Genomic DNA, 25,685 nt, shown 5'->3' with positions numbered 1-25,685 from the left:
GGTTGGACGTGGTGTGCTCCGGTCCTCCGCAATTCTCTACCCCTCTCAGGTGGAAGTCACGCGGGTAAACTTGTGGTTTACTACAGGTCTTTACCAGTGGGGATTGGGCGCCATGGCTGCTGAGGGGGAGAGAGAAGGTAAGTGTAGTGTTAAAACTGTTAGAAATTGTGGGGTTTGCTGTCAGGGCCAGGGGGAGTAGCAGGGAGCGACTTGGTGAGACGCTCCGTGGTTTTGGGGGGTCCCCCTTGGGATCGGGGTGGCCTGGCTCAGGCTGCCATTGCTGCAGTATTTGTTTTAAACATCCCCATTTTATACAAGTTACAGGCCCCTGGCTGCTCACTCTGCTAACTGCTCAGTGTGTCCTGTAAAGGTTCACAGAGCTTCTGGTCATTTGGGAGCCCACCCAGACCACCCCTCTGGAAACCCTCAGACCCCAGCTGACCATCACCAGGACGGGCATGGCCAAGCTCAATCAGTGGCCCACCAGGTGCTGCCACTGCTCAGCGCACTCATCAGAAGCGCAGCCCCACTGCAGGGGACAGCAGAGCTTACCTCAAACAAAGGACATGCAGTGTGGCCTTTGGCACACTGCCCCTCTCAGGGCAGAGGCCTCATCAGTCACACTATCAGCCACTCCACCGAACCACCAGCTGGCTCTAAGCCCTGCCTGCCCCCTGCGCTCCTGCTCCCACCCATCCTGCCCCCAGTCAGGTTGGCACAACCTGTGTGTCACACCCAGGACTCACATCACACTGCAGCTACGCTCCCAGCAGACACACACTTCCCTCGCTCTCCCCTACCTGCAGGACCTGCCCACGCACAAGCACCTCAACATGGGGGCTTGATGGCACACCGTGACCCTCTCCACTGGGCAACCAGGTGCCACCCTGCTGTCGGGATAACACACGGCCCACCCAATGAGGACACCCACAGTAGACCACTGAGGAAACAGGACAAGGGCCGCAGAGGGCATCATTGCTACAGGTTGTGCAGCCACTGTTACCCCTGTTGATAGGGACGGGTGATGAGAATGGAGGCTCCCTGGTGCTACTCATTGCTGGGGACGGGTGCAATGTGGAGGACAACATATCGGAGAGAACGGTTGAGGGGTGGGGTGGGTTTTGGGGGGAAATGTAGAGGATGGATGAATACTCATCTTGATAACATGTCTTCTATTTTGCCTCCCTGCAGGAGATGGATTTTGGACTACAATGCTAGCCATCTACCGGGCCGCAACTGCCATTGTGGATGCACGGTGGCTGGATGCACTGGGCCTGCTTGGGAGGAACCTACACAGGAGGAGCCGCCCCAGAAGTGCAGGGGCCAGCCTGTGAGGCAGGAGAGCTGGCTGTCCAACAGGCTGAGGAAGAGGTGTAAAGGAGGTGCCACATGAGGTCATCTTTATACCATCAGCGCCTGTCCTTTGCGGACCTGCCGGACCACATGTGTCACCAGGGATACCGGTTATTTAGGGCGACCTTGCACCACCAGTGCCAGATGGTGGCACACCTGGCATCTCAGGGGTATGGAGGAGGATACCCCCTCCCGGTGACTGTGAATGTGATGGCTGCCCTGGTTTTTCCAGGCGCCAAGCGGGAACATGTCTCAGATCTTGCAGACATCCGTACACAGGTGCACCCATGCTGTGACAGATGCGCTATTTGCCTGGGCAGCAGACTATGTAAACTTCAATCTGGACCAGGCTCACCAGGCTGCACGGGCAGCGGGATTCGCACCATCACTGCCATGGTCAGGTTCCAGGGGATTATAGAAAGGAAACATCTCTCCCTATGAGCTATGGCTCATCAAGGGGTCCACTTCATCGGAAGGGCTTCCACTCCCTGAATGTGCAGTCGGTGTATGACCACCAGCAGCAAGTCTGCGTCCAAAATCCAGGCAATGCCCATGACTGGGCAGCACCGGAGCACAGTGGTTAGCACAGTTGATTCACAGCACCAGGGTCCCAGGTTTGATTCCCGGCTTGGGTCACTGCCTGTGCGGAGTTTGCACGTTCTCCCCGTGTCTGCGTGGGTTTCCTCCGGGTGCTCCGGTTTCCTCCCACAGTCCAAAGATGTGCAGGTTAGGTGGATTGGCCATGCTAAATTGCCCTTAGTGTCCAAAAAAAAAAGTTAGCTGGGACATCCAATTGTCCTGGGTGCCCTGCCCCATCCCATAACACCCACACCAACCTCCCACACCCCCCAACTGGCACACCCTCTACACCCAACCCCTCCCTCACAGTGGATTGAGGCAGGTTGCAGTTTTGGTGCAGATATTTAATTGTGACTAACTACAGTATTGTGCCCTGACCCCTGTGTCAACCTATGTGCTGCGCCTGTGCCATCTTAACTGGTGTCGAACGTTATCTTACATGGCCTACCACTCCTTCTAGGTTTGACCTGAGACAGCATATCAGACATGGAGACATCTCTCCCTCTGACCGGGACCAAGTTAGACTCGGCTGACTTTTGGGTGTCAAAAGTGACGATGTGCCACCCTGTTCTGCCAGTGTCAGGTGGGGGAGGGGGATTCAACACTTCCCTGCAGGAGTCATCGGCATGGGTCCCATCACGTCCTCCTCCCTTGCTGGCCCCCAGGCTACTCCAAGGGATGGAGGTGAGGCTCAAGTAAGCTCTGGATACTCAACCGTCACCTGGCGCTGCCAGTCCTGGAGGCCCGGTGTCATCTGAGCCGTGGTCCCGATGCCCTCGGCTATGGTGCACTAAGGCTGGGCATGTCCCTCAACGAGACGTGTACCGCACTGCCTCGGTCATGTCCCTCTGGGACTGTGACAGGTGCCAGTTCAGTCAGCACCCCGCCAATGCTCCTGAAGTCCTCAGCCATCACCGTTTGTGACTGGATCAAGCTCTGGAGTGCTGAAGCAATGTCCATGTGGGCCCGGTACATGTTTGCCTGTGACAGGGCTCCCACATCCTGAGCCTCAGGCATCTAACCAGGACGGTGCCAGTGATGTGCGCGGATTGCCGTTGTCCCAACGGCATCCACGTGAGTGGCGTAAAATGCCGTGGCAACATCTTTTTTTAAACATTTTTTTTTTTAAATTTAAATTTAGAGTACCCAATTATTTTTTCCAATTAAGGGGCAAATTAGCGTGGCCAATCTACCTGTCCTGCACATCTTTTGGGTTGTGGGGGTGAAACCCACGCAGACACGGGGAGAATGTGCAAACTCCTTACGGACAGTGACCCAGGGCTGGGATTCGAACCCGGGTCCTCAGCGCCGTAGGCAGCAATGCTAACCACTGTGCCACCGTGCTGCCGCCTTGGCAACATCTAACATTGACTTTGCAGGTCCATATGAGGGGCGGCACATGTTCATGGTTGTCATAAATGCACATTTCAAATACCTGAGGTGCTCCTAATGAAGTCATGGACTTCCAAATAAACCATCGGAAAGTTCAATGAGGTTTTCGCCAGATTTCAGATACCAGAACAAATTGTGAGTGATGATGATCCACAATTCACGGTTCAGGAATTTGAAGACTATCTAAAAATGAGTGGCATCTAACAGTAAAATCAGTGTCTTACCACGCATCCATGAATGGTTTAGCCGAAAGGTTTGTTCAATCCTTGAAGCATGCACTGAAAACCAAGGTTCAATAAATCGCTGTCTAAAGTTAATTTGGCAACACTACACACGTGACTATTCAGAGTTCTCAAACTTTACTATTACTGAAAAGGAAGCTGAAAGCTACATTTGATCCACTTTTACCGCAAGAAACGTCTAAGCTGGTAGGACGCAATTAGCAATTCCTAAGGGAAAGTAATTCCAAAAGACGCTTGTTTTGACAAGGAGAGCAAGTTTTGGTGCGCAGCCATACCACCAATGAGATGTGGATTCCTTCAATTGTATTGGCTCAAACTGGCCTTGCCTCCTATACAGTACAAACTGAAGATGAGCTTGTGTGGAGGTGATACAGAGATTATTTCTGTCAGTATTGTGTATGCCCAGAACTATCTCAGGATGAACATCCATCCAGATTACCGATCGTGCAACTGCAAATTCTGGTCAATCAGCAAGTAGTCATGGCAAATGAGAAGTTTTGTGTGATACTTTGAATGGCCAGAATTTCCGATCGTGTGCAACCAGTATAGTATCAACTAAAGCTCTAAATGTTGCTCAGCATGAAATATTGTTAATCAGTACTATGCTGTCTATGCTTTAGGCAGTAGAAGTGAATTTTTAAGTACTGTGCAAATGTAATCTCTTTTTGAAAAGTATATGTAGCTAGTTTATTACTAAGTTTTCATATGAGATTTGAATAATGTGCTCCTAGGATGAGCATCGCTGCCAAGATTGACATTTCCTGTCCACCCCAATTCCCCATAGTTGGTGATGAGCTGTCTTCTGGTGTCGGTACACTCATAATGCCATTCGGGTGAGAGTTCCAGGTTTTTGACCCAGTGATAGTGAAGGAACAGTGATATCGTTACAATTCAGCACGGTGTGCGATTTGGAGACTATACTCTCTGGAAATTAGAAAAATTAAAACATAAAAGGATTTGAAAAGGTTTGACAGGGAGATGCTGAGAAGCTCTTTCCGCTGATGAGGGGATTTGGAGCTAGGGGGCATAGAGGGATGGACATTTCAGACTGTTATGAGGCTATTTCTCTTCCAATCAGAGGGTTGTCAATCTTTAAATTAACAAATATGTGGATCAGGCAGGAAAGTGGATTTGAGGTTTAGGATCAACCATAATTTTATTGAAGGATTGAGCAGACTTGAGTGACCATAGGATCTGCTCCTGTCCTAATTTCTTAGGCTTTCAATTTCGCCAAAATTGAAACCCTTTACTTTTAGTGAGTCTCTTGCTCATGTGTTAACCTGTTATAGTGCCTCATCTGAAACTCTGCAAAGTCAACTGCTTCATCACATTCAAAGTTTGTACTTCATATATTCCCATGTGGGGTTACCGGTCATGAGTCCTCGGGGATCATTCTTACTTGGATCATCCCTAGTTGCTGGAAAAATGTTGTACTGGACAATGTTGTCCTTCGAAACTGCTAGCAAAAGTGCCAAACTTTTAGTGTCAACCTTTTTAGGTCAATAACAAAGGTCATAAGGATTTATTTATGTCTTCGCCTTTTCTCCAAAGTTACACAAGTCCTCAGTCTTTACACTCTGATTTCCCATCAACGAGGCTCCAATTCCATGCTGCTCGATCTCAGCAACAACTGACATGTGTTTGAAATCACTGGGTTTATGGTTAAACATTTCCACCAGATTGTAGATCTTTTGGCAGTCTGTTGCGTAAAAGAGTTGTGCTTCATTGGCTAGACACTGTGCCTCCTGTACATTCTGTAAGTCAGAAACACAAAGTTCAGTAAATACCAATATTATGACCTAGGTTTTTCAATTGAAATGCTGTCTGTAGCCTTATCTTTTCACTATACTGTTGCATCAAAATTGGAAAATTAAGACTTATTTGGTTGTTACATTTTCTTCTCCCCGAAAGGATGATTCAAACTGAGGCATTTTCACAGGGCAAGAAGCTTTGCAAAATTACTTCTATTTATCCATTTTACAAGTTGCAAAGACTGAAGTGCTCTTGTAAACAAAGGCAACAGCTGCACATTGTAAATTTGCAATCTAGAACATCTTTCAGTTTTAAAAACACTGCATTTGCCACTATTAAAAACTCAAATTAACTGTAATTACTGAAGTAATTGCTTAGAAGTCACTAAAACATCAGGGCTTTATGTTTTATCTTTCTTCATCTTGAATTAAAATTTCCTTTTACTCTGTTCAACAGTTTTGCATGCCCTTTAAAATAGTGGTTTTCTGTGGTACAGCATGCATTTGCATTATTGTTTGCTCCACTTGTAGTGGTGCACCCTCAGTCTCAGCTGACACTCAGGAGTTTGGAGTGGCCAAGGAATGGTGAATAAGACCCTTTACCACAGGAGATGAGAAAATGAATCAAGTACAGATCCTTCCTTGGGTTATTTTCATGATTTTTCTCCAGTTTAAATTGAGTGACCATACAAAGTGATTGTCTGAGTGGAAGGGATACACATAAAAACTGGTACTGTGCAACTCTTAAAGATCGCTGACACTTATCTTGCCTCAGGATGTATTTGTCGTCAGCATTTTCCCCACATACAGGAGATAAAGACTGGATCTTACTGCTTATGAATATTGTATGGTTTTTTCTTCAAAGGCAGCATTTACACATTGGTGAATACCACTGTCAACACTCAAAGAGCAGTGGTGTGCACTGTTCTTTACCTCTGAAATTAAAAAAACTCCAATATCAGTTTAATATAATTCTAACCACACATGATTAATTTGCCCAACTCTATAATTTTCAATTCAACTCCTAGCCAGATATTTAGAAAGGAGTCAATTGCCATAGCAGTCACTACTTTTGATGGAGATTTATTGCACATTTACCAAGTAGTAAAAGGAAATTTCTTACCAGAAATGTTGTGTCTAGTTCTGCAGTAAGAAGCACGATGCCCTTCTCCTTCTTGAGATCAGGATAATGATATATTATAAGCTGACTTGGCGAATTCGCCCCCAAAGACTGCAAGGCAAAGAAAATAAAACTTTGGAAAGGGTACAAAGAGACTTGAGAAGCACGTTACCCCAGTGGTTCTTGAACAGTGGGATAGTTGGTCTATAGACAAGCGGCATAACAAACAAAAAAGATTAAAAACCATCGTGGTTTAATGCAGCCATAATGATTCTTTTTAAATAATGACTTTTCCCTGCACATCTTTTTCAGGATAGCAGCCAGTGATTAGTGGCGTGCCTCAGGCGTCCGTGTTGGGACCACAACTTTTCACAATATACATTAACGATCTGGAAGAAGGAACTGAGGACACTGTTGCTAAATTTGATGTGATACAAAGATCTGTAGAGGGACAGGTAGTACTGAGAAAGCAGGCGGGCTGCAGAAGGGCATGGACAGGCTAGGAGAGTGGGCAGAAAATGTAGCAAATGGAATAAAATGTGGAAAAGTGAGAGGTTATGCACTTTAGAAGGAAGAGTGGAGGCATAGACTATTTTCTAAATGGGAAATGCTTAGGAAAACAGAAGCACAAAGGGACTTAGGAGTCCTCGTTCAAGATTCTCTTGAGGCTAAGGTGCAGGTTCAGTTGGCAGTTCGGAAGGCAAATGCAATGTTTGCATTCATGAGCAGGGATGTACTTCTGAGGCTGTATAAGGTTCTGGTCAGACCCCATTTAGAGTATTGTGAGCAGTTTGGGCCCCATATCTAAGGAAAGATATGCTGGCCTTGGAAAGTTTTCAGAGGAGGCTCACAAGAATGATCCCTGGATTGAAGAGCTTGTCATATGAGGAGCGGTTGAGGACTCTGGGTCTGGACCCGTTGGAGTTTAGAAGTATGAGGGGGGGATCTTATTGGAACTTACAGGATACTGTGAGGTCTGGATAGAGTGGACGTGGAGAGGATGTTTCCACTAGAAGGAAAAATTAGAACCAGAGGGCACAACCTCAGACTAAAGGGACGATCCCTTAAAACAGAGATGAGGAGGAACTTCTTCAGCCAGAGGGTGATGAATCTGTGGAACTCATTGCCGCAGAAGGCTGTGGAGGCCATATCAATAAGTGTCTTTAAGAGAGAGATCGTAGAATCATAGCATTCACAGTGCAGAGGAAGGCTGGAACCACAGAGCAGGGGCATGTCTGCCTGCATTGCTAATAATGAGAAAAGCACGGTAAAATATGCAAAGACATAGCCAATGTTATAATTAATTTACTGTGGATAGTACATCATGGGAAGTTGTGAATTTCTTTTAGTGGCGCATGGCATGAAAAAGATTGAGAGCTTATGAATTAGAGATACTGACATCTGACGAATGCTGACCAAACATCAACATGAAATACAATAGTTAAAATCAGTTCAGCTAACTATGGGTCAAACATTTATCTTTGCTAATCTGTTGAATTTCAGAAAGATATTTTAGAAAAAACCCCTAGGCTGTCTCCTGGGGGGGAGATTTGTTAGTACTCTTTGGGGGGGTTTAAACTAATTCAGCAGGGGCATGGGAACCTGGATTGTAGTTTTGGGGTGCGAGAGATTGAGAGTAGAGAGGTCAGGAGCACAGATTTGACTTCGCAGGAGGGCGGCAGTGTTCAGGTAGGTGGTTTGAAGTGTGTCTATTTCAATGCCAGGAGTATACGAAATAAGGTAGGGGAACTGGCAGCATGGGTTGGTACCTGGGACTTCGATGTTGTGGCCATTTCAGAGACATGGATAGAGCAGGGACAGGAATGGTTGTTGCAGGTTCCGGGGTTTAGGTGCTTTAGTAAAGTCAGAGAAGGGGGCAAAAGAGGGGGAGGTGTGGCGCTGCTAGTCAAGGACAGTATTACGGTGGCAGAAAGGGTGCAAGATGGGGACTCTTCTTCCGAGGTAGTATGGGCTGAGGTTAGAAACAGGAAAGGAGAGGTCACCCTGCTGGGAGTTTTCTATAGGCCACCTAATAGTTCTAGAGATGTAGAGGAAAGGATGGCGAAGATGATTCTAGAAAAGAGCGAAAGTAACAGGGTAGTTGTTATGGGAGACTTTAACTTTCCTAATATTGACTGGAAAAGATATAGTTCGAGTACATTGGATGGGTCGTTCTTTGTACAATGTGTGCAGGAGGGTTTTCTGACACAATATGTTGACAGGCCAACAAGAGGTGAGGCCACTTTGGATTTGGTTTTGGGTAATGAACCAGGCCAGGTGTTAGATCTGGAGGTAAGTGAACACTTTGGAGACAGTGACCACAATTCGGTGACCTTTACATTAGTGATGGAAAGGGATAAGTATACCCCGCAGGGCAAGAGTTATAGCTGGGGGAAGGGCAATTATGATGCCATTAGACATGACTTAGGATGTGTAGGTTGGAGAAGTAGGCTGCAAGGGTTGGGCACACTGGATATGTGGAGCTTGTTCAAGGAACAGCTCTTGCGTGTTCTTGATCAGTACGTACCAGTCAGACAGGGAGGAAAGGGTAGAGCGAGGGAACCGTGGTTTACCAAAGAAGTGGAATCTCTTGTTAAGAGGAAAAAGGAGGCCTATGTGAAGATGAGGCGTGAAGTTTCAGTTGGGGCGCTTGATAGTTACAGGGAAGCGAGGAAGGATCTAAAGAGAGAGCTAAGACGAGCAAGGAGGGGACATGAGAAGTCTTTGGCAGGTAGGATCAAGGAAAACCCAAAAGCTTTCTATAGGTATGTCAGGAATAAAAGAATGACTAGGGTAAGAGTAGGGCCAGTCAAGGACAGTGGTGGGAAGTTGTGTGTGGAGGCTGAGCAGATAAGCGAGATACTAAATGAATACTTTTTGTCAGTATTCACTCAGGAAAAAGATAATATTGTGGAGGAGAATGCTGAGACCCAGGCTATTAGAATAGATGGCATTGAGGTGAGTAGGGAAGAAGTGTTGGCAATTCTGGACAAGGTGAAAATAGATAAGTCCCCGGGGCCTGATGGGATTTATCCTAGGATTCTCTGGGAAGCCAGGGAAGAGATTGCTGAGCCTTTGGCTTTGATTTTTAGGTCATCATTGGCTACAGGAATAGTGCCAGAGGACTGGAGGATAGCAAATGTGGTCCCTTTGTTCAAGAAGGGGAGTAGAGATAACCCCGGTAACTATAGGCCGGTGAGCCTAACATCTGTGGTGGGTAAAGTCTTGGAGAGGATTATAAAAGATACGATTTATAATCATCTAGATAGGAATAATATGATTAGGGATAGTCAGCATGGTTTTGTGAAGGGTAGGTCATGCCTCACAAACCTTATCGAGTTCTTTGAGAAGGTGACTGAACAGGTGGACGAGGGTAAAGCAGTTGATGTGGTGTATATGGATTTCAGTAAAGCGTTTGATAAGGTTCCCCACGGTCGGTTATTGCAGAAAATACGGAGGCTGGGGATTGAGGGTGATTTAGAGATGTGGATCAGAAATTGGCTAGTTGAAAGAAGACAGAGAGTGGTGGTTGATGGGAAATGTTCAGAATGGAGTTCAGTTACGAGTGGCGTACCACAAGGATCTGTTCTGGGGCCGTTGCTGTTTGTCATTTTTATAAATGACCTAGAGGAGGGAGCAGAAGGATGGGTAAGTAAATTTGCAGACGACACTAAAGTCGGTGGAGTTGTAGACAGTGCGGAAGGATGTTGCAGGTTACAGAGGGACATAGATAAGCTGCAGAGCTGGGCTGAGAGGTGGCAAATGGAGTTTAATGTGGAGAAGTGTGAGGTGATTCACTTTGGAAAGAATAACAGGAATGCGGAATATTTGGCTAATGGTAAAATTCTTGGTAGTGTGGATGAGCAGAGGGATCTCGGTGTCCATGTACATAGATCCCTGAAAGTTGCCACCCAGGTTGATAGGGTTGTGAAGAAGGCCTATGGTGTGATGGCCTTTATTGGTAGAGGGATTGAGTTCTGGAGCCATGAGGTCATGTTGCAGTTGTACAAAACTCTAGTACGGCCGCATTTGGAGTATTGCGTACAGTTCTGGTCGCCCCATTATAGGAAGGATGTAGAAGCTTTGGAACGGGTGCAGAGGAGATTTACCAGGATGTTGCCTGGTATGGAGGGAAAATCTTATGAGGAAAGGCTGATGGACTTGAGGTTGTTTTCGTTAGAGAGAAGAAGGTTAAGAGGTGACCTAATAGAGGCATACAAAATGATCAGAGGGTTAGATAGGGTGGACAGCGAGAGCCTTCTCCCGCGGATGGAGGTGGCTATCACGAGGGGACATAGCCTTAAATTGAAGGGTAACAGATATAGGACAGAGGTCAGAGGTGGGTTTTTTACGCAAAGAGTGGTGAGGCCGTGGAATGCCCTACCTGCAACAGTAGTGAACTCGCCAACATTGAGGGCATTTAAAAGTTTATTGGATAAGCATATGGATGATAAGGGCATAGTGTAGGTTAGATGGCCTTTAGTTTTTTTCCATGTCGGTGCAACATTGAGGGCCGAAGGGCCTGTACTGCGCTGTATCGTTCTATGTTCTATGTTCTATGTATTACCACCAAGACTATAGAGCCCTTTAAACACCTGGCCTTAAAAGCACAGAATAAGTTAGCAGTTAAATATCACCACTTTGGTCTAGATGAGAGAATCTATAAAGCAACACCACAAGAGATCTAATTATGAACAAATTCACGGAGATATGCTGCTTTCATTGTAGGTATTTTGAGAACAGCATTAATGCACAGTCTGCAAGGTTATGATTACTTCTGCTACGTAATGCATAAATACAGTCAGGCATACATTAGATAAGTAGGAATATTTTATAAAGTAATTACAGTTTAGAGATTCGGAGACAAGAGTGAGACTCAAATTCAGATTTGCACGTCATTGAAGCACTTTCCAATATAGTTTAATTGTCATAAAAATTGCAATGAATTTACTCAAGAACCTTGTAGGGTAATTTTACCAGTCTCCACTTCCAGCACAAAGCTTCATCCACCAGCTGTACAGATTCAAAGTACAAATATTCTCTATCCTTGTTTTGTACTGATCACCTGGGACTGGGGGTTGCAAGTGCACAATGTAAAATGCCCTCCCTTTGGGAGATACTGTGTTAAAGTTCTATGTGGTATCCCCTTTCGAGAAACTGTGATAGAAAGTTTGATGAAAGCAGGTATAATTATCAAGAGTAATGTTGTTAACACATCAACATTGCAGCAATGAGCTGATAATGAAATGCTTCCCCCAACATCAGTTGTATTTACTCTGGTGCTCCTCCTCCAGTTAGTCACATACCTGAAGATTTATTAAAGAAGAAAAGTGAAGCTCAGTTGCAGACCACTGACCCACAAAGAATTCATAACCTGCTTCTCGTGGTAAAGCATACAAGAACTGGAAAAGAACAGGACAGTTATTAACATATGTGTTCAATGAACTATACGAGGAGTTCTGCTTTAGATTTCTTCGGCATGGAAAATGTTATAATATACAGCCTGAAATCATAGGTTTATACCAATAAATGACATGTTACACAGCTCGGAGTGGGGAAGTCTGTCACCAGAATCCCTTCTAGAATTTTGTCACCAAGACTGGAGAATTATTTTTTTGTCAGGTCATTATCAGAAATGCCAAGGAGATTGGGTAGAATATCATGGGCGGAATTCTTTGTTCCTGCAGCTAAGTGCCGGCTTGAACAGAGAATCCACAGGAGGTTCACATCAAAAGAATCGGCGTGAGCCCCACCGACACCGGCGCCGCGTGAAACACCTTGATAACGGCCGGGTCCCATGTTCATGGCTGATGGCCTGCACCAGTTGTGCTTACAACATGGCGCCGGCCCTGCGTGTAACCTACCCTTCGACCGCAACCCCACCCCAAGCCAGTGGCACGGATCCCGGACGAGTGTGGCGGCGGTGGACACAGTCTGCAGCCAACACTCCGATTCAGACCACACGTGTCCCGTGCCATCGGGGGCGGAGCACCATGAGTGGGCCAGTCGATGAAGTGTCAACGGCATTGCGACTGCGTGTGGCGCGCGTCACGATGATGCCAGTTGGAAGGGGGTGGAGAATCGCAAATTGGCGTGAAATCGGTGACGTCCCCGATTCCAGGGCTGGATTCGATTTTCCGCCCGATCACCGATTACGATTTTGGCGTTGGGCAACGGAGAATCCCGCCCCCCAGCTCTGAACCCAGCCACAGCAAAGCTTTGAACCTGGCTGCAACACAGAGAAGAAATTCATACACAAAAGGGAGGGAAGCCTGATTGCTGGATTGTTTTGACACAACAGCTGAGGTCACTATCTGCCCCATTGCTGGATATCTGACAGCATTTTTTTCCTCTTTTGTACCAAATAATTCTTAGGCTTGAATACTGTTCCCATGTTTCGTGAGGTTCTTCCAAACCATTCCACACACCTGGGCAGGATATAAAAGTAGCTGGCTTGATAGATCCAAACCATCCCGCCTAAATTCCAGCCTCTCGTGATCTTCTCAGCTCTTGCCAATCACATCTGAACTAAAACCAGCCATTAGCAATATTGATATCTTAAAAATGTTTCTATCATATTCCTTCTCAACTGTATATGCATTGTCCTTTCTTCAACCTCCCTCTATCCATTCCTTGGATTCCTATCTATTCCTTGCCCACAATCTCAAAGCTTTGGAATTCTTTGCCTTCTTCAGTTTCTCCTTCCTCCTTTCTACAATTAATTCCTTTTACTCCTCCTAACTGGAGAAAAGTGTTTCCCCAGGAATAATCTGTTGGTCCTGTTTGGAACATTACGAACAGGAGCTGGCCTTGTGCCTCTCGAGCCAACTCCACCATTCAGTAGATCAAGGCTGACCCCCACCTCAAAGGACCCTTGATGCTCTTACCCAAGAAAAATCCTCTCTCTCGGCCTTGTAAGCTCCACATTCGCAGTCTTTTTAAAATAATACATTTCTATGATCACGGTTGGACACTTCTAAGAAATCCTCACCATCATTCAAATCCCGTGCAACCAAAATCACAACTAACCCACCTCACCTTCCCACGATCAAAGAGCAGGGGCTGACAACCCAGAGAGGCAGGCAGCATCAGGTCAAAAGCCAAACTTAAATTACAAAGCAACTGCAAAACTAAGGGCTAGGGATTCTCAGGCGCAACAGCATCACCTACCTTGGACGACTGAGCAGTAAGTTTAATTGTAATGAAAATGTGCAGACTTGTGTGACAGAAATAGCACACTCGCAAATGTGCCATAAACATGACAAGAAAATGTTATGGAAAACAAGTGCAAGACTCTAATATACTTGGATGCGCCTTCACGTTTGTGTTTGTTCATGTTTCCTGTTTTTTCAATATTTGTGATCAATTTGACAAATTGCATATCTGCAGCTCAGAAATATATGAAGCAAGAACAAAATTTCCACTAAAGCAACAAGCAGAATTTGCATTATTTTTCCCACAATGTAACTAGTCAGTCACATATCATATTAAAACAAAGATCCCAATGTGTTGACAATGAACAGTACTGCATACTCACAGTGGGGCACTTCTGTGACCTGCTGTGCATCAGATCAAATGTTGCACCCTTTCAAGAAAAACAAATCTATTACAAAATGTGCAATTTAAAGGCCAAAACAATCAGTTTTCTCACATCAGATTTAAATCAAAGTGCTACTCACAGGAATTACTGCAGAGATAGTATTCCTCAAAGCAAAATACTGATTCCAAATCTGAAAAAAATATAAATATGAATGGAACACCTCAAGGATATCTCCAAGATTTAAACAGCTTTTGAAAGAAGCAAGTGTTATTTTTCAATGGTCTGCGATGAATGTTGGAATTTGAGATGTATTGCATTTTAGGTATTTGGTGCAGTAAGGGGAAAAGCCTGGGTTAGAATGTGTGTGTGACTGCTGCAATTATGTTGTAAAATAAATCCTAGTTTGAAAGGCAAGTATATTTTGGGAGCCAGGGGTGCAATTAAACCATCGAAAAAGGCTTGGGCAAATGCAATTTTGTTTGGATTAAAGGGAGTCCCTGTGGAGTTAATTATATTTCAGCTTGGTAAGATTATGTTGTTGCTGGGTGGAGCTAAGGCAGTGTTTTTAAACTTATTTTCCCCCAGGAATATCTTCTACCAACCGGCTGATCATTGGGACTCATGCTGGCCGAACTTCGCAACAAACCATTTTCACTTACCTTTAATGTGACAGGTGAGCTTGCTTGGTCCTTACGATTTCATTCCAATCAGATTCAATGCGCATATTAGATGCAGAGTTCAGCCGGTCTTTATCTTTGTGAGGGTGGAAATTCCAACCTCACGCATGTAGGTCGTTGTGAACCAATTGCAACAAAACGCTTCTTTTACTCAGCACTGGATACTCTTCAGAAACGCTACTCCGAAGCTACTACCGGGTGCCATGGTAGCACAATGGGTAGCACTATTGCTTCACAACTACAGGGTCCAGATTAGATTCCCGGTTTGGGTCACTGTCTGTGTCGAGTCTGCACATGTCTGCGTGGGTTTCCTCCGGGTGCTCCAGTTTCCTCTCACAAGTCCCGAAAGACGTTGGACATTCTGAATTCTCCCTCTGTGTACCCGAACAGGCGGTGGAATATGGCGACTAGGGGCTTTTCATTTTTAAAAATAAGTTTAGAGTACCCAATTCATTTTTTCCAATTAAGGGGCAATTTGTCGTGGCCAATCCACCTACCCTGCATATCTTTTGGGTGGTGGGGGCGAAACCCTCACAAACACAGGGAGAATGTGCGAACTCCACATGGACAGTGACCCAGAGCTGGGATTGAACTTGGGGCCTCGGTGCTGTGAAGAAGGAGTGCTAACCACTGCGCCACCGTGCTGCCCGACTAGGGACTTTTCACAGTAACTTCATTGCAGTAAGCTTACTTGTGACAAAAAGATTATTTATTTTACTCCAGAATGCTGACAGAGCCTAATGGACTTGTGGTATGTTTTAACGTGCTGTCACAGGTGAAGTGCAGAGTTCAGTTTCTTCATTTGGAGTCAGCTACAAGTTAATAATTGAGTCTGGGGTCTCAAACTCAAAAGGATTCGTCACCCATCTCTTCTCTTTCAAAATCTGAAACTTCTCTGGAAGGAATAAGATTGAAACATAGAACATAGAACACTACAGCGCAGTACGGGCCCTTCAGCCCTCGATGTTGCGCCGACCTGTGAAACCATCTGAAGCCTATCTGACCTACACTATTCCATTTTCATCCATATGTCTATCCAGTGACCACTTAAATGCCCTTAAAGTTGGCGAGTCTACTACTGTTGCAGGCAGGGCGTTCCACACCCCTACTACTCTCGGAGTAAAGAAACTGCCTCTGACATCTGTCCTATATCTATCACCCCTCAATTTAAAGCTATGTCCCCTCGTGTTGGTCATCACCATCCGAGGAAAAAGACTCTCACTGTCCACCCTATCTAACCCTCGGACTATCTTATATGTCTCTATTAAGTCACCTCTCAGCCTTCTCCTCTCTAACGAAAACAACCTCAAGTCCCTGAGCCTTTCCTCGTAAGACCTTCCCTCCATACCAGGCAACATCCTAGTAAATCTCCTCTGAACCCTTTCCAAAGCTTCCACATCCTTCCTATAATGTGGTGACCAGAACTGCACGCAGTACTCCAGGTGCGGCCGCACCAGAGTTATGTACAGCTGCAGCTTGACCTTGTGGCTCCGAAACTCAATCCCCCTGCTGATAAAGGCTAGCACACCATATGCCTTCTTAACAGCCCTATTAACCTGGGTGGCAACTTTCAGGGATTTATGTACCTGGATGCCGAGATCTCTCTGTTCATCTACACTACCAAGAATCTTGCCATTAGCCCAGTACTCTGCATTCCTGTTACTCCTTCCAAAGTGAACCACCTCACACTTTTCCGCATTAAACTCCATCTGCCACCTCTCAGCCCAGCTCTGCAGCTTATCTATGTCCCTCTGTATCCTATAACATCCTTCAGCACTATCCACAACTCCACCGACCTTCGTGTCATCTGCAAATTTACTAACCCATCCTTCTACACCCTCTTCCAGGTCATTTATAAAAATGACAAACAGCAGTGGCCCCAAAACAGATCCTTGCGGTACACCATAGTAACTGAACTCCAGGATGAACATTTGCCATCAACCACCACCCTCTGTCTTCTTTCAGCTAGCCAATTACTGATCCAAACCGCTAAATCACCTTCAATCCCATACTTCTGTATTTTCTGCAATAGCCTACCGTGGGGAACCTTATCAAACGCCTTACTGAAATCCATATACACCACATCAACCGCTTTACCCTGATCCACCTGTTTGGTCACCTTCTCAAAAAACTCAATAAGGTTTGTGAGGCATGACCTGCCCTTCACAAAACCGTGTTGACTATCGCTAATCAACTTGTTCTTTTCAAGATGATTATAAACCCTATCTCTTATAACCTTTTCCAACATTTTACCCACAACTGAAGTAAGGCTCACAGGTCTATAATTACCAGGGTTGTCTCTACTCCCCTTCTTGAACAAGGGGACAACATTTGCTATCCTCCAGTCTTCCGGCACTATTCCTGTCGACAAAGGCGACATAAAGATCAAGGACAAAGGCTCTGCAATCTCCTCCCTGGCTTCCCAGAGAATCCTAGGATAAATCCCATCTGGCCCAGGGGACTTATCTATTTTGACATTTTCCAAAATTGCTAACACCTCCTCCTTTTGAACCTCAATTCCATCTAGCCTGGTCGACTGAACCTGAGTGTTCTCCTCGACAACATTGTCTTTCTCCAGTGTAAACACTGACGAAAAATATCCATTTAACGCTTCCCCTATCTCCTCTGATTCCACACACAACTTTCCACTACTATCCTTGATTGGCCCTAACATCACCAACAATCTGTCCTGATCCACCCATGTTGACGCTACAACCAAGAAAGCACAAAAGCACCTTTACTTCCTCAGGAAATTAAGGAAATTCGGTATGTTCACAATGGCTCTTACCAATTTTTATAGATTTACCATAGAAAGCATTTATCTGGCTGCATCACAGTCTGGTATGGCAACTTCTCAGCCCAAGGCCGTAAGAAACTACAGAGAATTGGGAACACAGCCCAGTCCATCACCCAAGCCCGCCTCCCATCCATTGACTCTGTCTACATTTCCCACTGCCTTTTGAAAGCGGGTGGTATAATTAAAGACCTCTCCCACCCAGGTTATTCTCTCTTCCAACATCTTCCATCGGGCAGAAGGTACAAAAGTTTGAGAATACACACCAATTGATTTAAAGACAGCTTCTTCCCCACGGTTACCAGACTTCTAGATGGCTCTCATATGGACTGAACGTATCTTTCTACGCTTCTTCTCTACCATTGCAGCTGTATGCTTCACCCGATATTTATGTCTATGTATTCACATTGTGTATTTATAATATGCTCTATGTATTCTTGTATGGAGTGATCTGCCTGGACTGTACACAGAACAATACTTTACACTGTACCTTGGTACACGTGACAATCAGTAAATCAAATCAAATGACGGCGATGTATTATTTTGTAGCGTCATTCTCTAAAATGTGAAACCTTAATAAGTATAGTTCAGAAACATGAAACTTTAGTTTATGGCGAACTAAATAAGATGTTTGATAAAGTACTTGGTGCTTTTTTCAAAATTTGACTTCTTAAATAATTACCTGTCTTATTTCATCTGAAGTTTTTTCTTTCACCATATCGAGATTGAGAATTGAATGAAGCGTCTAAAACAAGAATTAATCAAAAGAATTCAACGAGCATCAGACAAATTAACTGAGCAAAGACAATAATGAAGGCCATTGAAGTTGGAAATGTTGACTGACATATAGACAAAGTAATCAAGCGCAATACTTCAGACTAAAAGCTGTTTTTTGTTTTCTTTTTATATCTTATTTATCTTACCTCTCTGAACAATGTACCATTCCATAGTTGACAGGTCAAGATGACCTATGTGAAAATAACTGCTGATCTATAAACAGATGCTAGAGCTCTCACTAGAGTTGTGAGAATCTTTTAACCTTCCTCTGTAAAGCACTCACTTCTATTCATCATGGAGTGAGGAAGGTTCCAAGCTCCATATTACTAGCATATATAAATGTAAATGTCGGCACAGTCCCAGAGGACCATAGGCTGCTCTCCCCTTTGAGAGCTGACTGGTGGTGATTTAACTTGAGGGGCGATGGGATAAGGTTGAGGAGGCAGGGCCTTCATGAATAACCATGGGAAAATTGAACCCACGCTGTTGGCGTCGGCATCACGAACCAGCCGTCCAACCAACTGAGCTAAGCGTCCACCTGCCAGAATATATACCAGATGATCAACACGCTGAAGCAGGTAATCAGTCAACTGTAATCCAGTTCAGGTTTACAACTTCAAAATAATCTCAATCTAATTGCCCAAGATCCCCTTGAATTATTCAGTTTGCATGAACGTAGAACATACAGTGCAGAAGGAGGCCATTCAGCCCATCGAGTCTGCACCAACCCACTTAAGCTCTCACTTCCACCCTATCCCCGTAACCCAATAACCCCATCTAACCTTTTGGACACTAAGGGCAATTTATCATGGCCAATCCACCTAACCTGCACATCTTTGGACTGTGGGAGGAACCCAGAGCACCCGTAGGACACACGCAGACACAGGGAGAACGTGCAGACTCCGCACAGATAGTGACCCAGCGGGGAATCAAACCTGGGACCCTGGTGCTGTGAAGCCACAGTGCTAGTCACTTGTGCTACCGTGCTGTCCCATGAGATCAAAGTAGTTCTAAGCTTTGCACAGTGCTGATCATAGCTGTCACAGTTTTCATTGCATTAATACAAAAACAAAGAAAACCTGCAATTTAATCGCATGGTTTAAGCAAACTTACCGAGTATAATAGTAATGAGTGAATTTCTCTATTATACCACAGCCTCAAAGATTCAGGAAAATAGACACCTCTTACCTTATCTTTATCAAAACCAATCGTCTTTCCAGTTGCTCTTTCACCTAGTTTTTTTGACTATGAAACAAAAAAAACACAAATTAGCATGCAACAAAGATCTCAAATACAATCAGGTTCTGGTCATCCCAGCACAATTTAACTATGAGTACCTTTAAAAAACTAACTGAACTCAATCGTAAGCTACTGCTCAAATCCAGGCACCTAGTAGTTTAATGAAAGGAACTTGCAAATGATTCTGTGCGACGGATTACTGATTCAATTTTACACTAATTACTGATACATTACATTTAAAAAGGATTTTAAAAGGGCGGCACAGTGGAATGCACTGCTGCATCATGAAGTTAAGGACCCGGGTTCGATCCCGGCCCCAGGTCAGTGCAGAAGTTGGAGTTTGGAGTTTTCACATTCTCTCGTGTTTGTGTGGGCCATGCTAAATTGCCCCTTTCTTGGAAATTTTTTAAATAGAAAGCTTTTAAGGTCAATGAGCACAACATAAAGGGCACAATCCGCCGGCCGGGATGCGCTCTGCTCGAGCGCAGTGCGGCCGGTGAATGCCGGGAGAGGCCCCTTGCCGGTTACCCGGCAGTCTTATTGCCTTGCGGGATCTACCCAAGTCTTGCGAGGCGTCCGAGTGAGAAACGCGCTCAGAAGGGGCGGAACCAAACAGCGCTCGCCAAAGCCAGTTTTAAACAGACTTTGGTGTGCTCACCTGGAATCTTCCAGCCTCCTACATGCTGTGTTACATTGGTACCTCACAAATAGACTTGGCAGCAAAGCCATGCAAGGTGTGAAATTGCAGTAACTACTCATTTGTTAGACATTAAACACAACAGAAAAAAGGTGGGCTGCTGCATTCAGGCATAAGTAACTTTTTAAAAGATGTGATGTTACCATTACTGCCAAAACACCTCTGTGGCACGGAATTTAATTTTGCAAGTGTGGAATCTCATCCCTTCAGAATTAATCTAGAGTTGGAAATTTAATTTAAAACTTTATCTATCGCTCTCTTAATTTCGTGTCCCTTTCTTCTTAATATTATTTGATAGCACAGTGGTTAGCACTGTCGCTTCACAGCGCCAGGCTCCCAGGTTCGATTCAGCTTGGGTCATTGACTGCAGACTGCAGAGTCTGCATGTTCTCCCCATGCCTGCGTGGGTTTCCTCCGGTTGCTCCAGTTCGTCCCACAAGTCCCGAAAGACGTGCTAGTCAGGTGAATTAGACATTCTGAATTCTCCCTCTTTGTACCCGAACAGGCGCAGGAATGTGGCTACTAGCGGCTTTTCACAGTAACTTCATTGCAGTGTTATTGTAAGCCTACTTGTGACAATAAAAATTATTATTATTTAAATCTAATTCATACTTTTTGCTTTAGATTCTGTAGACCTGAGAATCCTTCAATCTGATTGAAGAATTATACCGTTCCTTGAGCTGGGGATACATGCTTTAGGCCCCCCTGTAGAGAATTACACGCTGGATCAGACACCCAATGACAAATTTCCATTGAGAAGTCTACAAAATCTCTGGACAGCTGTCAGTGCGTGCTGTATTTTCGCTGCTGACCATAAAAGTTGGATCACATGAAAGAAACAGTGCAACATAGCTGATGTTTCCAACTGATAACACGTAGGCACTGCAACTATTTCTGACAAAATTCTGGCCATTCCAATACACTGCACAGAGCAATTTTCATTCTTCCATGGATTGATGCTTGTAATGAGCCAACAGACATGCAGAGTCTAAAGCAAGTATAAATTAGATGCAAACCATGTGCAACAGCAGCTTAGCAATATGACAAAAACACATTTCCATTAATATTCTTTCACTGACTTAACTGCAGTCACAATAGTTGTAATATCTGAAACATTTCAGAACATAATCACTGTGAACTTCCATGAAGATTATCCTGTTCTACCACTGCATTTCCAAGCATACTCCATGTTTCTGCTGTAGTTGCAGCATGGGGTAAATCCCAAAGAAAAATTACATTGTACCATCACCCACCCTACCAACTCTGGCCACCAACATGTCCAGTTGCATATGGCCTGTAAAAAGAAGAGAGACTTGGAGTGTGTAATTGCTAATAAGGTACTTGTTTACTATCAAAGTGATGTATAGCTATGGAGTTAACGTGCTCTGACCCACCCAGGCAGTTGATATATAGTGACCATTCTACTGCAAATATTCAAAAGAAAATGAAACCACAGAACTCGCACTCTAACAAATAGGGATTTGAGGAAACATATTAATTAATGATCGAATTAAGGTGTTCATAAGGAGTTTCTTTTTAACACAATTCAGGTACAACATATTTTAAAGAAACTTATACAGATTCTTGCCTTTTCTTCCATGAGTCTGATAAAGTCGCCCTGTTTTGAATGCCCTAATGGATGCCTCTTAACATCTTCTTTCTTTGCCATACGAGCTTCATATTCATCTGGTTTTAGCCTAGAATCCAAAAATATGTGCCTTTAAGGAGCTGTTTAATGCAAACTTTAAAATAAATTCATTCATGGGATGTGAACATTGCAGGCAAGACCAACATTTATTGCTTCCTAATTGTCTCAAGTAGGTGAGCCATTTTCCTAATCTGCTGCAGGCTATGTAGTACATGAATACGAAGTTGTGTTCAGGGAAGAGTTCCACAATTTGGCTCAACGACAGAGAATGAACAGCAATGTAGCCCCAGGTCAGGATGGTGTGTGACTTAGAGCAGACCTCAGAGGTGGTGATGGCATTTCCATGCATCTGCTGCCCTTGTTCTTCTAGTTAGTAGAGGTTTCAGGTTTGCAAGGTGCTGCTGAAGCAAACTTGGTGAGTTGCTGCAGTGCATTTTGTAGATTATACACACTACTGCTACTGTGTGTGGGTGGTGGAGGGAGAAGATTTAAGCTGGTGGACAGAGTACCAATCAGGCAGCTTGCTTTGTTTAAATGGTGTCAAGCTTCTTGAGAGCTGTTGGAACTGCACTCATTAAGTCAAGTGTTCGGGTATTCCAATGCACTTCTGGCACGTGCCTTGTATATGATGACAGTGTTGGGGAGTTCAGTTTTTGGTTAATGGTAATCTTGAGGATGTTGATGGGGGGGATTCAGTGACAGTAGTGGCACTGGATGTCAAGGAAAGAGCGCTGTGATTTATTATGGAGCAAAATGGTCAGCAACGTCTAAACCCTGCAGAGGTGAAGTTAAATGCAGACACTGCAGTCCAAGTTACTCTGCTCCTCTACAGGTTGCATTATATTGGTATCTCACAAATAAACTTGGCAGTGAAATCCACATAAGGGCGTGAAATTGCAGTAACTACCCATCTATTAGACAGGAAACACAATGGAAAAAGTTAGGGCTCTCTCATCTCATCTCTCTCTCATTGGCAATAGCTATTGCTTTAGTATCTGAGGAGTCACGAATGTGAACAATGTGTAATCATCAGCGAACTTCCCAACTTCTGATCTTATGATGGAAGAGAGGTCATTGATGAAGCAGCTGAAGATGGTTGGACCTAAGGCACTACCCTGAGATAATCCCGCAGTGATGACCTGGAACTTAGATGTTTGACCTCAAACCACCACAACCATCTTCTTTGTACTAGGTATGATTTGATCCAGTGAATGGTTTATTCCCCTGATTCAGTTTTGCTAGTGTTCTTTGAAACCAAACTTGGTCAAATACTGCCTTGATGTCACTCCCAACTCACTTCTGAAATTTAACTCTTTAGTCCATTTTTAAACCAAGACTGTAATGAGGTCAGGAGCCGAGTGGCCCCAGTGGAATCCGAACTAAAAATCAGTGAAAATGTTATTGCGAAGCAAATGTCATTTGATAGTACTGTTAATGATCCCTTCTAGCACTTTACAGTATTTGTATGGCTAGTCCAGTTGTGCTTCTGGTCTCTGGTAGCCCCTCAGGATGTTGAGAGTGGGGTTTTCAGTGATGGTAATGCCGTTGAATGTCAAGGGACAGTGGTTAGATTCTCTCTTGTTGGAGATGGTCATTGCTTGGCACTTATGTGGTGCAAATGATGTGGTGCAAATGTTACTTGCCACTTGTCAGCCCAAGGCTGGATATTGTCCAGGTCTAGCTGCAGTTGTACATTGACTACTTCTGTAACTAAGGAGTCATGAGTGGTGCTGAACATTGTACTATCATCAACAAACATTCCACTTCTGACATTAAGATAGGGAGTGGGTCATTGATGAAGCAGCTGAAGATGGTTGGGTCTAGGACACTACACTGTAGAATCAAAGGTTATCAGTGGGAGGTAGATGGGAATGTGGAACTCAAACACAAACAGATCAACCATGATTTTATTAAATGGTATGGCAGGCTTGAGATACCAAATAGCCTACTTTTGCTACATAGTATGTCCTTCAGCATTGTCCTGGAGCACAACTATCTTCCTTTGTGCTAGGTCTGACTCCAAACGAGTGGAGAGTATTCCCCAATTCCAATTAACTTCAGTTTTTCAAGAGTTCCTTGATGCCACAGTCAAATACTGCCTTGGGAAATACTTACCTCATCCAAGTTAGCAAAGGCTGTAATGAGGTCAGTTGATTGGGCCTGGTGGAACCCAAACTGAGCATCAGTAAGCAGTTTATTGCTGTGCAAGTGTCGCTTGATAGCACTAGCGACGAAACATTCCACCGCTTTGCTGATGATCGAGAGTAGGATGATGGGGCAATAATTGGCCGAATTGGATCTGTCCCACTTTCTGTGTACAGGACCAACCTGGACAATCTTTCACATCTTAGGCAGTGTTGTAGCTCTACTGGAACAGCTTGACTATTGGTACGACTTGTTCTAGAGCACACATCTCAGTACAAATGCCAGAATGCTGCCAAGGCCCATAGCCGTTGCAGCATCCAGTGCCGTCAGTTGATTCTTGATATCATGTGAAGTTTTTATTTCTGGGTTATGTGCTTCACTGACTAAGCGAGCACACATCACCCATCCCAAATTGCTCTCGAGTGTGGTGGGGAGCTGCCTTTTTAACCTGCTGCCGTCCCATGTGATATAGATACACCCACTGTGCTGTTAGGGAAGGAGTTACAGGATTTTGACCCAAAGAATGAATGAATGGTAATATATTTCCAAGTTAGGATGGTAGGTGGCTTGGAGGGGAACCTCCAGGTGGTGGTGTTACCATGTTTCTGCTGCCCGTGTCCCTCTAGATAGTAGCGGTCATGGGTATGGAATGTGTTGTCTAAGGAGCCTTGGTGATTTCCAACAGTACATCTTGCACATGGTTCATTACTACTGTGCATCTGTGCTGTAGGGAGTGAATATTTACGGAAGGGATACCAATCAAATGGACTGTTCTGTCCTGATGGTGTCAAGCTTTTTGAATACTGTTAAAGCTGCACTCATCCAGGCAAACGGGGAGTATTCCATTACACTCCTGACTTGTGGTTTGCAGATTGCGAACAGGCTTTGGAGAATTAGGAATGAGTTACTTGCCTCATGATTCCTGGTCTCTGACCTACTCTTGTAATCACAATATTTACACAGCTAGTCCAGTGTGTTTCTGGTTAATAGTAATCTCCCAGGATGTTGATAGTGGGGGATACAGCAACAGTAATGTCACTGAATCTCTTGGGGCGATGGTTAAGATTCTATCTTGTTGGAGATGGCACTTGTGTACGCGATTGTTACTTGCCATTTGTCAGCCCAAACCTGGATATTGTCCAGGTCTTGCTGCATTTGGGACATGATCGAATTGGCTGAAGACTGGCATCTCTGACACTGGCAAACTCAGAAGGTTGAGTACATCATCCACTCGGCACCTCTGGCTGAAAATGCAGATCCATAAGTCACACAATAAACCACGGCAGATAATAACACCACCTCCCTCACCTCCGCAGCTGCTGGATTTTGCTCTGGTATTTGTTGTAAAAGGGATTGTTCTGCAGCTCCTGCTCATTCCCGGTATGATTTAAAACGCCGCAGATGGAGAAAGTGCGGAGTTGGTCGGAGACCACACCGAGCCCAAGTGGGAGAAGGCAGCGATTCCTGACAGCGAGGGTCCGGTTGGAGAAAGACCAAAGTTCCCTCACCGCCGACATCTTATTGGCCCCCGTGCACATCACACGTCCCGGAGGGAACCGCGTCCCGGCATAAACGTTCCGTCCGCCAAACTTTAAATGACACCGCTTCGTAAATCAACTGGGAATAAATACTTCTCTAGTCTCACTGTATTGTATGAAGAACAGCCTTGACATGTAACCGCTGGGCTGAGCTACCAACGTGAACTGCGCGGTTAAACATTTCCACAGTGTC

The 25,685-nt window shown here is 44.7% G+C and overlaps 1 protein-coding gene across 2 annotated transcripts; it reads right to left on the bottom strand.

Moving 5' to 3' along the window:
* Window positions 1-3,666: 3,666 nt before the first annotated feature.
* On the bottom strand, window positions 3,667-25,662 carry atpaf1 (ATP synthase mitochondrial F1 complex assembly factor 1). 2 transcript variants are annotated; one of them, XM_038794017.1, is made up of 9 exons: window positions 25,263-25,662; window positions 21,750-21,858; window positions 19,414-19,470; window positions 18,131-18,193; window positions 14,117-14,167; window positions 13,975-14,022; window positions 11,744-11,839; window positions 6,441-6,548; window positions 3,667-5,320 (listed from the first exon to the last, which is right to left on the bottom strand). In XM_038794017.1, exons 1-9 carry the CDS (start codon window positions 25,490-25,492, stop codon window positions 5,093-5,095), a joined length of 990 nt encoding a protein of 329 aa, XP_038649945.1. In that variant the 5' UTR covers window positions 25,493-25,662; the 3' UTR covers window positions 3,667-5,092. The 2 variants fall into 2 exon arrangements, with proteins under 2 accessions (XP_038649945.1, XP_038649946.1); XM_038794018.1 differs by lacking the exon at window positions 25,263-25,662 and having other exon boundaries at window positions 19,414-19,468; window positions 21,747-21,858.
* Between the last annotated feature and the right edge of the window lie 23 nt (window positions 25,663-25,685).

The sequence above is a fragment of the Scyliorhinus canicula genome, chromosome 4 (genome assembly GCF_902713615.1).
Source record: "Scyliorhinus canicula chromosome 4, sScyCan1.1, whole genome shotgun sequence".
NCBI classification, from domain to species: Eukaryota; Metazoa; Chordata; class Chondrichthyes; order Carcharhiniformes; family Scyliorhinidae; genus Scyliorhinus; species Scyliorhinus canicula.
The sequence above is the reverse complement of the archived record's forward strand: the minus strand, read 5'-3'. Positions and strand labels throughout refer to the sequence as shown.

Coding starts and splice junctions, on each gene's coding strand:
- atpaf1 (XM_038794017.1), bottom strand. CDS start 25,492: ATGTGCACGGGGGCCAATAAGATGTCGGCGGTGAGGGAACTTTGGTCT. Junction 19,471..21,749: donor TCAGACTCATGGAAGAAAAG/GCAAGAATCTGT, acceptor TTTGTTTCATAG/TCAAAAAAACTAGGTGAAAG. Junction 11,840..13,974: donor GGTCACAGAAGTGCCCCACT/GTGAGTATGCAG, acceptor GTTCTTTTCCAG/TTCTTGTATGCTTTACCACG.